Source organism: Eutrigla gurnardus (assembly GCF_963514095.1).
Source record: "Eutrigla gurnardus genome assembly, chromosome: 11".
Classification (NCBI taxonomy): domain Eukaryota; kingdom Metazoa; phylum Chordata; class Actinopteri; order Perciformes; family Triglidae; genus Eutrigla; species Eutrigla gurnardus.
The window spans coordinates 10,204,845-10,215,655 of NC_139925.1; the positions used below are offsets into that span (position 1 = coordinate 10,204,845).

General features: G+C 41.5%; 1 protein-coding gene across 4 annotated transcripts; it reads left to right on the forward strand.

Moving 5' to 3' along the window:
* Window positions 1-153: 153 nt before the first annotated feature.
* Window positions 154-10,525, forward strand: washc2c (WASH complex subunit 2C). Of its 4 annotated transcripts, none has more exons than XM_084020670.1 (31): window positions 154-291; window positions 1,334-1,477; window positions 1,663-1,827; window positions 1,987-2,055; window positions 2,219-2,392; window positions 2,509-2,602; window positions 2,684-2,745; window positions 2,832-2,888; window positions 2,986-3,093; window positions 3,252-3,336; window positions 3,508-3,567; window positions 3,693-3,817; window positions 3,918-4,008; window positions 4,121-4,174; window positions 4,263-4,439; window positions 4,536-4,684; window positions 4,799-4,909; window positions 5,155-5,247; window positions 5,333-5,434; window positions 5,523-5,630; window positions 5,725-5,912; window positions 6,014-6,137; window positions 6,455-6,883; window positions 7,000-7,128; window positions 7,226-7,321; window positions 7,587-7,661; window positions 7,925-7,984; window positions 8,478-8,699; window positions 8,803-9,504; window positions 9,614-9,785; window positions 9,872-10,525. In XM_084020670.1, the coding sequence occupies exons 2-31, from the start codon at window positions 1,334-1,336 to the stop codon at window positions 10,015-10,017; spliced, it is 4,371 nt and encodes a 1,456-aa protein (XP_083876796.1). In that variant the 5' UTR covers window positions 154-291; the 3' UTR covers window positions 10,018-10,525. The 4 variants fall into 4 exon arrangements, with proteins under 4 accessions (XP_083876796.1, XP_083876797.1, XP_083876798.1 ...); XM_084020671.1 differs by having other exon boundaries at window positions 3,696-3,817; XM_084020672.1 differs by lacking the exon at window positions 7,925-7,984.
* The last annotated feature ends 286 nt before the right edge of the window (window positions 10,526-10,811 follow it).

Below are 10,811 nucleotides of genomic sequence, written 5' to 3' on the forward strand. Positions count from 1 at the left end.
TTTGTGAGGCCCAGATAGTCAAAGGTATGTTTGATGTTGGGTTAAACAGAGAACCGAACTTAGAAATTCGCTTTGCCTCTTTTCCTCGGTTGTTGGTTTGTTCCACTCCACCCTACTTTCAATGGGTTGCTAGGCGACTGTAGTCAGGTGACTGTCTGCAGACAGAACATGGCTGACCTGTCAGAAGACCAATGAGGGAAAGGCCATATTTAGCATAATCGATCTTACTTTTTACGTTCTCACCGACCACAGCTGACCGCCGTGGATAGCAGTTGACCAGAGTTGTTCAAGGTAAGCGGGAGAGCGCTCACATTTTTTCGGGGAGGGATATATATTACTCCGTGCTGCTCGGAGCAGCTGCAGCTAACGTTTGTGTTGGCTAGCTTAGTTGAGCTAGTTGCTAGCCAAACAGTCCCCGCTTTCTCTTCCAGAAGTCTATTTGAATGTGAAAGCTAGCACGAAGAGGTACCATTTTCACAACTGCGTATGTTCGCAACGCGTTGTCCTCCTTCAAATGTGTAACCTCATTTCATTGCTAAAGCTAAAGTTTGTTGTGTCGGAAGTGTAGCAGTAAAACTAAAGGGAAGACAACGTTACAAGTTAATATGTAATGTATCGTGTGGTATTTCGTTGACTCTTTAAACCAAAGTCAATACCTACACACACAAAGATAGCGCTCAAATGAGCAGGAAATCAGAGGGTCAACAATGAATTTGTCCTGTCGACAGTTTTTGTACGTGGTCTATATACGTTGAATCTGACTCTGGAAAATGTTTTACCAACGGGCTTTGTCGTATACAAGCACAACACGAACAAAGTACACGTACAACAACATTGGGATCAATTCCTGTTTTGTGACTTTTTCCTGTTTATTTTACAGACGGGAGGTACCTCATACTGGCCGTTTAGTTGTACGACTTATATGGCTTCTATGTGGAGGAATGCCACAGTCCTGTCACAGCCCTTACTTTTTCTCCAACTATTGTACTTGTTATGCTAAATACAGATTGTCAGCAATAAGCGACTTGTTTCTAGATGATATCATCACTACAGTTTGTGGTTTGAACAAATGTGCAGAAGAGAGGTGTTGTTGCAATTAAAACGTGTATCTAACTGTTACTTCCTCCAACTAGCTTTTAGCTTCCAGCAGTCTCTCAGCTGTTGACATCAGGCAGGGACCTTCAAATCATAGACTATATACAAATTAAAACAAAACAGACATGTGACGTACATAATAATACAAGAAAAATAATGTTATTTTTCTTTTTTATTATGATTTATTAATGTTGTTTAAAAGCACTTCTGAATTATTAATAGAGTGATATGATTGCAGATGAGTGGGTTGCCGGAGAGAATATCAAATGGCCCAAGCAGGAGTGAACACTTGGAGAACGAGTCTCAGATTTGGGAGAGACCCTGGACTCTGGAGGAGATGCGGCAGAGCAGTGCCACCTGGTCCTTGGCAGCTGACTCGGGGGTAAGTCAGAAACTCTGTCCCCAGCTTGGAAATATGCCACGTAATTCATCAGCATCTTACCTCAAATAGGCAGGAAAATGCTGCAGAAATCTGAGAAGTGGAGGAGATTGTGAAATGTGTTGTGCTTAAGTGTAATGAAAGTTACTCTGCAACTGTCTTCATAGCCGTTTGCTTTTTCTTCACAGCTCTTCCTGTTCCTCCAAGACTTCTCCCAGAGAATGCTGTCGAAGACGCATGATATTGAAAAGCAGTTGGACAGTCTGATCCGTGATACCAAGGCCACAGATAGCTGCCTGCACTCCGTCTTCAACGACTTTCTCATGCTTTCCAACACGCAGTTTATAGAAAATGTAATGAACATAATTTTAATTTTTAGTTTGCTCATTATACTCTAACTTTGAGAATTCACCCTACTTTTTCATGTGATTTTGGCACTGATATGTTGCAGTTTACATGATGTTATCAATTTAGTCATAAAAAGGTATTTTTTACTTTGTGTCCTGTTACAGAGAGTTTATGATGAAGAGGTAGAAGACACTATTCCCAAGGCTGATGCTCCAGAAAAGCAGCCTGAGCAGGTATAAATAAATCTTCCCCCCCGGTCCTAACATTTGATGAGCAATAATACGGAATAACACTTTTCAGTATTATTATTTCAGGGATAATATGACCACAGTGTGTGGCACATATTATCCACCAGTCTTGTATGACCTTGTGAAAGTCATTTTGTTTTCCCTAAAGGAGAAGACTCGAGAGCAGAAAGAGGCAGAGTTGATCCCTAAGATGCAGGAAGCTGTAAACCATGGCCTGAGAGTGCTGGAGTCCGCCTTTGAACATCTGGACATCAAAGCAGGAAACTCTGATTCAGAGGACGAGGAGGTCACAGATCGAGTGGAGGCCATCCTGGAGCCCAAGGTGTGCTCTTAAACTTGGAAGCAGTGATTTATGATTACTGCAGAAATGCATGTAATAACGCAGCTTTACATGAATGTACTTTATCCTGTGTGTCTGTTTTTGTCCTTGTCTTTTAGGATCTTTATGTGGACAGGCCTCTTCCATATCTGATTGGTTCCCAGGCCTTCATGGAACAAGAGGATGTTGGACTTGGTGACCTCTCCAGTGATGGTAATATTCTCATGGAGAAGCCGTTCTTCAGGCGCTACTTTTTTACTGTTTATTTTAACTAATGTATGATTCTCTTTCCAGAAATGTCAGTTGACAGCGACAGGGACAGTGTCATTGAGAGCGAAGACGGCAAAGAAGCAGTTGTGAGACCTTTTCCCATCCTTTTCTTTAACAGTATCTGTCAAGGATTTTAACCTAACCTAATGATATGTATTTATTTATTTAACAGCATTCAGATGATGACTTTAATCAGGAGGAGGATGAAGGTCACCATAATATTAGGAAGGTAAGCTTGGCTGCTCGCCTGCCTGCCAAAACGCATCAAAGATTATTCAAAGATTATTAAACTGAACAACTTTATAATACTTTCCACGCTCACCTAGAAGTCATCCATGTTGAGTTATGAGGACGATGAAGAAGACGAGGATGAGGATTCTGACATATTCGGAGAATCAGACAGGGATGAAGATGATGATGACGATGACACAAAGGTATTCATGTTTGTATTTGAACAAAGTCCAAATTCAAAATGTTAAGTTTAAGTCTTAAGGGGATATCTTTTGTGTGTTATTTGTAATTTCAGTGTGAAATAATTCCGATATGATCTACAGTACCTCAAGAACATTGTTTGTTTTTTTGTCACACTTAGACCACAGGCCCATCGTCTTTTGCTGATGAGCTGGCAGCCCGAATCAAAGGTGAACCCGTTAACAAACCTGAAGGAGATCGGGCATGTAAGTCACTGTCATTTCCAACCAACTGCTAGTATGTCATCTCACTTTTGTTACTCCCACTTTTCACATTTATTTTTTTTTTAAAACACAGCAAGTAGTGATTTAAATTATGACATCGTTGCATGTGCATGCTCATGGAGTTTGTTTTTCTACCATGTCATATCTTGGAAGCATTGACATCTAAGAAGAAAAGCAAAAGCAGGAAAGAACCAAAGCCTGTAAAGCCACAGGGTAGGACTTTCATTCGTCATTTGTGTTATTCAAACTTTTTGTTTAGTTTCGCTTTAGTTATACCCACAGAAGGCCCATTTTTACCAGATTGCTCATCAATGACATTTATGTGCATTGTTTTACAGCAGCTGAGGAGGACAGTGATGACATGTTTAAGCCACCAAAGATGGATGATGATGACTTCTCCCCATTTGGAGGGAAAGGTGGCCTCTTCAGTGGAGGGAGAGGGCTGTTTGATGACGATGAAGAGGTATAGTAAACGAAAGGATTTTCAGAGCTCACTCTTATTCCTGTGAACTTTGGACTTCATCCAGATTTTGATTCGTGCACAATTGTGTTATGTCACTCAGGGTGATCTTTTCTCTGAGGCGCCAAAACCTCCTGTGTCTGAAGAGAAAAAGGTGCTGAATGCAAGCATGAAAAGCACAGCTCGAACTGCAGGTCAGACTTTCTCAACACATACGTGCAAACACATATAGAAAGGAGGGGTAGAAACATATAGGGAAAAGATTGTACTACCAGATTAACAAATTATGTTTCTTTTCCATTCAAGAATCTGAAAAACCTGGAAAGAAGATTCCAGCAGGTGCAGTTTCAATATTGCCAGGTAGGAGGATTTACTTGTATGACAGCTAATATCGGGTCCAAGTCTGCTTCATCGTCCTCAACCAAACCAAAACACGTTCTCTCCACAGATAACAGCCTGTTCAGTTCAGGGGACAGCAAGGAGAATGGGACTCCAGCTCCTAAGACCAATGCTGCCTCCAGACAGGTTCATATGGGAGCTGGAGGAGGAGGTGGGGGGCTGTTTGATGAGGAGGAGGAGGAGGAGGATTTCTTCAGTGGTCAAAACCTGAAAAAGTCTGACTCTGGTAAGTGTGTGAGAAGGGGCACCTTAGTTCTACAGTTCAGGTTCATGTGGGATCCTCACCCTCAAACGCCCCTGTGTTGATTGTGTGTCCTTTCAGCTGGACAGAAAATGCCCAAGAAAGCTATTGACCTTTTCGATGAAGACGATGAGGATGGTGACATATTCAGTGAGAGGTACAGCACTCCAGCTCCAGTCCAGAGCAAGAAGGAAGTAGTGGAAGAGCAGGTTAAACAACCTGAGAAAAAGGTAAAGATCAACATTGTGTCTCAATGTGGTCGAACATGACCATATGAAAGTTTTATGAATTACACATTTTGTTTTTTTGCGACCTGTGTGTTGATTATTCATTGTTATGTTTAGATGCCAGCGGGAGCCATCTCTGTGTTTGGTCCCGGGACACAAAGCTTGCTCAGTGAGGGCCTGAAAAAGCGTCAACCGTCTACCAGTGAGGAGTCTGAAAAATCTGAGGAGGTCTGAATAGATCATTGTCTAACAATATACTCCTGACAAAATTACATTTGCTGTGTTTTCACATGCAAAATGCCAGTTTTCCTAATACACCATCAGCTGGTTGAAGGCCTAGTCTAGTTTTAGTTTAACTCTGTTTTTGTTGCCTGCTCCTACATTGATTCGTAAGCTAATTTATCAGAACTGGATGCCATTAAAGAAACAGATCTAATTGTATTCCATTTTCATCTTCATGTTGTGAATTTCAGAATGGGCCAGCTCCAGATGTTGTGAAGGCTGCGGTCAGGTCGACTCAGAAACCCCAGAGCAGAGGGCTCTTCTCTGATGATGAAGACACACAGGTAAGGCTCCCAAATTTCACTAGGAAAAAAAGATGACTGTTATAATGCATTTTAATTACACTATATATGTATTTGCCTTCCATAGGGATCTCCAACTATCCCCAAGAGCCAGTCTAAGCCTGAGCCTACAAGCCAGGGTAAAACCAGCAAGGCCCCTCTGTCATTATTTGATGATGAGGAAGAAGAGGTGAGAATATGAAACTAATATTTCACACACGTATGCTTGTATTTTCTGTGAGTTTATAATTACAATGATTTGGTTCTTCGCCTTGCAGGATTTGTTTGCATCTGCATCTAAGTTGAAAGCAAAGCCCAGTCAAGCTAAAGCCTCCACACCGCAGCTCACTAAAGCTGTGTCCAGCTCCCTCTTCAGTGATGATGAGGTAGTAGAATACAAGTCATATTTTACTGTTGCACGGCCATATGTAATGTGTTAAACAATATGATACAGTATTTTCCTGAATATCTGAATGGCAGGACACGTGGGGGAGTTCTAAAAGTAGTGCGGGGAAGCCGGAGGTCAAGACAGGAGGGATGAAGTCTAGTGCCAGTGCCCCCTCCAGTCTCCCCAGTGCCAAAATGTCTCACAAAAGCAGCCTCTTTGACCATGATGGTGGTGATGATTACGGTGACGATGACCTATTTTCTCCAACAACAGAGTCAAGGTATAAACATTGTAAAAACATATCTGCTCACTGTTATGATTGTATTTAAATCACCTTCACCATACTATTTAAAAATGTGTATTCTGCTGCTCGTCATACAGTCAGAAGAAGTCACAGAGAGTCGCTCTCATGTTTGAAGATGAGGGTGATGATGATGAAGATAAAGGCTCCCTCTTTGGCATCAAGCCTGCTGTCAACATAAACACTGCAGCCGCAGCTGCTAAAGTGAGTGCACTGACTTATTATTTTGTATTTCACATTTGTCATGGAAAAACAAGCTTGTTTTGAAGCTTGCCTCTAGTGGGCTTTAAACAGATTTAATAAGCTTAAGCAGTGAAAGAATTTGTTTTTAGCCCCCGGAGGACCGTTTAGATCCTTTTAATTCAATAGAAAACTCCAAATTAGAAAATCAAGTTGGCTCTGAGAGTTTGCCCACAACAGATTATTAAAGATTTTATTCTGTAATGCTTCATGCAAATTACACGGTGAAACAAATTATTTCCCACACTGACATTAAATACTTTAATACCTGTATTCTTCAGACAGCTGCTGTCGCCTCTCAGTCGTCCTCCCTGTTCGGGGAAACAGAGGAGGTTGTAATTGTTCCTACGACAGCTGCAGAGGACAAGCCGGAGCCAGCAGCAAAGACCCCTGAACCGCTCCCGTCCGCGCCCTCGCCAGAAACCAGCGAAAGTAAAAAGAAACCTGCCGGAGCGGTCAGTCTTTTCGGAGGCATCGACGTTCTTGCCAACAAGCAGACAAAGAGCCCGTTGGATGAAGTAGACGGTGATGACAGCTTCCTCTCTAAGGACAGCCCACCACCAAATGTCAAGAAGGAGGAGGAGGAGAAGAAGGAAGAGAAAGTCAAAACAAACGCTGTTAGTCTATTCGATGATGAAGAGGTGGATGAATCAGATTGGAATGATCCGATATTCACACCCAGTAAACCCACAGCAAGCAGCACACTAAAGGTTTGTGTTATTCACAGTCAATCAAATTTAGTCACATTTGTATGCTGCTTCTCCTGCAGTATAGGTATTAATGTGTGTGTACGTGTGTGTGTGTGTGCGTGTGTGTGTGTTTTCAGCCTACAGAGGAGCGACTGCAAGCAAAGAGCACAGGTGTGTTCCAGGATGAGGAGCTGCTGTTCAGTCAGATGCAGCAAAAGGACAATGACCCAGATGTTGACCTGTTTGCCGCCTCAGGGAAAGCTGCGGTTTGTATTTCTATATTTTCTCTCTGCAATAAGCACATTTTACATAACTGCATACTGTGTCTAAATGCAGATGCCGTTCACTGTGTTTACTTTTTAGAGCTCCAGCTCGGTGAAGCCAGCGACACAAAGTCTGTTTGCAGATGATGACGAGGATGATCTCTTCAGCTCCGTCAAGCCTAAAGCACCTCCTCAGGTAACAATTTGATTGTCTAGTGATTTATGCTGGACTCAGGGCTGTCCTTGTCCTAGTCGACTAATAATCATATGATTTTGTCCTCCAATCGTTAAGTTGATATAAAGATGAAGAAATAATTCAAAAAGACTAAGAAATCTTGGTCGACTAAGACAAATATGAGAAATTAGTGGACTTATCGACTATGACCTAGTTCACTGAACTGAACCCCAAATTGTATATCAGTGGGATAACTTGTATATTTATATTTCCTTTTCATTCTTAGAAAGTAGCAGAGAAGCCCAGTAAACCTAATGACAAAGCACCACTAGCATGTCCGGAATCTGTATCGGAGAGTCATGTGAGTCTGCTATTAACATATACTCCAGCAATATCATGGATTGTATTGTTTATTTGAGCCATAAACACATGTACCTGTGTGTCCATGCCATTTTGATTAAGGTTTTTTTTTTTTTTTTTTTTTGCTTGTATTTGTTGTTTTTAATACTTTTTGTATTGAAATAACAGCAAATGTTTGATTGACACACGGTGTTTTTCCCGATGAACACATGAAATGCCTTTTATTGGATTCAATTCTGAACCTGCTGTAATCTGACCTCACAGAAACCTACACCAAGCCCTGTAAAACCTAAAGATTCCTCATCAAGGATTGGGAAACTTCAAGTAATTTTTATTTTTATTTTATTGAATCAAAAGTCTTAATTCCTGACATTCAGTCTAACTCCTCCCGAGGAAAGACTCACTTTTCTATTCCCTCTTTTCTCTGTCAAGGTGCTTTCTGTCAGGACTTTTTCATTTTCCAGCTAAATAGCTTGGCTACGATACAGCAGCATGTCTACCAAAATGAAAATCATTATCTCTTTTGATTTCCATTTTGCTAAAATGGAAGAATTTGCTCTTTCAGTTGCACAAGATGTTATTGCATCTCGCTCTTGCCTCATTTCCATCCACAGTCCACAGTTTTTTTTTTTCCATTTTCCTTTGCATGATCTGCTGCCTGGAACCACTGATAAACGTCATGAAAAGAGAGCAGTTGTAAATGTGTAGTTGGGTATAACCATCTGTTTAAATCGTGTTGGTCGGTGTTCAGGATCCAGGTGTCTTTTCCACCTTTTTACATTATTGTATCCGTGGGTCTGCTTCTTTTCATATTCAGGCCAATCTGATGATAAATCCTGCTGCGTTGCTGCCTGGTGCTGTGCCCAGTATGCCAGGGGCCGTAAGTGTGCTCCCTGGCTTGGCTCCTAGTTCCTCCTCTGGGGTGTCCAGCTCCAGCCACAATCCTGCAAATACTCCTGCAGGAGCCCAGAAAGACATTGAGGGAGGTGTGAGTTTTGACAGCCCAATCCAGGTTGCAACACTGCATAGTGCACACAAGGTGAGATTTTGAAACCTGGAGTATTATATCTGTGTTATCTAAGAGTCTCTCTAGTTTCGTTTTTCCAATTAGATATTATGAGTACAAATCTTCTATCATGCAGGGTCGTGCCAAAGGTTCTGTACAACGGAGACCCCAGTCCAGAGCAGCAAGGCAGCAAGCAGCCCAAATATCTGTAAAGAAGGATAAAGAGGAGACCATGGGTGGAGATGTTCCTGGGCTGTACCCCGGTCTGTCTGGTTCAGTCTCAGCTTTACCAGAAAAGTCCAGCCCGACGCCTGCCAGTCCGACATTACCTAACCTGGCTGGACCTGCAGCCTTGCCCGCCTCTTCACCTTCTCAACCCTCTCTCCCTGAAATCTCCCCTAGACCATCTGCGCTGACACTGCCAGTGTCCACAAACGGTGGAAAGAAGGTCTCCAGTAGAGACAGCAGCAGTACCAAGGTGCTGCTGTCCTCTGGCGAGGATGACCTTTTTAGTTCTGACAGTCTGTTTGGAGACATCACAGTCACTAACACACCCTCCACCAGACAGACTACCAAGACTACACAACCTCAGGCCAGTAGTGCTGTGGGACTGAAGAAAGACAAAAGCGCTCTCCCATCCATTTTTGATGCTAACACCGATGAGCTTTTCCAAAAGGTCAAACCAAGGTCGACTACTAAGAAAGTCGAGGCCTCTTCCTTTTTGGAAGAAGATGATGATGAGGACATCTTCAGAGTGAGCAACAGCTCCACTCCCACATCCACAATTAGTAAAGATATCAAGAAAAGCAGTAGTTTTTCAAAGCAGGATATCTTCCAGGTACTGCTATTTTACACCAATGGTAATACTGTCAAGGTTTTCTCTGCCATCATAAACTCATGTTTTCGTCAATTTCTTTCCTTTTTCGGCTGAATTTCTCTGTTCTCAGGATGAAGTCACCACTGTGCCTAAAGTTCACAAGAAGCACAAAGAGAAGACCTTTGATGCCACCTTGTTCGATGACAACATAGACATTTTTACTGACCTGTCGGACACTTTAAAACCAAAACAGAAGTCCAAGACAAAGGGAGAGACCAAGTCAATATTTGACGACGACATGGGTAAGGATGTCTGTCCTGTGGTCTTCCTTTACTGAACATTGGCGTATTTTAACCAAATATTTTGTCCATCTCTCTGTTCTTTAAAGATGACATCTTCTCATCAAGCACAGTAAAACCGGTCACAAAGCCCCCCCAGAAATCAAAGAAAACACAGCTGTCTCAGGAGACCAGCGCAGCAGCGGATTCAAGCAACATATTTGATGATCCACTCAATGCTCTTGGTGGAAACTGAACTATTGTTTCGGAGTAGCCAGATTTGTACAATTGTGGATTCATTCTTTTGTCATTTGGGTCACTGAAAAATTGGAGATCGGATACACTGTTTGATAGAGTATTTATTCATATGAATTCATATAAATACTGGAGCTTATTTTGACAGTAATCTTCCGACAGCACATCCAAAATCATCTCGGTATCAGATCATATTATGTAACAGTTATTATATACTGTTATTCTTTATTATACATATTCGCACTTTATAAGCATACTGTATGCTTAGCCTCAAAGCCTGCAGAAATTAACAGTAATTTGTTTTGGAGATGTTTATCCTTTGGCTTTTCCATGTTGAAATTCCATGTCTTTGAGTTTGTGCCATATCATGGTTATGAGAAATCAATGTGTTTTGCTTACTTGTCTTAGGCATTTTGACAATGTTTTTATTAATAAGAAATTCATTTCTTAACTTTGGCTGTGATGAAAAAGGAAATTCATTTTTAATAACTAAAAAGAAACATATTTTATGCTACCTGAAATGAGTGTGATTATTTATTTGTTTCCATGTGTGTAGTGTCTGTCAAGGGTTACGGTAGTAGGTAATAACAAAAAGCTTCTAAAACTATAAACACGTAATTTGTAGAGTGATAGACATTATAGGTCTGCACGCATTTGGAACTAGACATTTTAGAAAGTATTCAGCTTTGTTTCCAGATATGTTTTAATGGTGTATTTGAAGTGTTTCTAGCTTCATATCTTCAAACTATGTGGAAACAACGTGTTGTCCCGCCCACCTCAACATCCGTGGCTGCA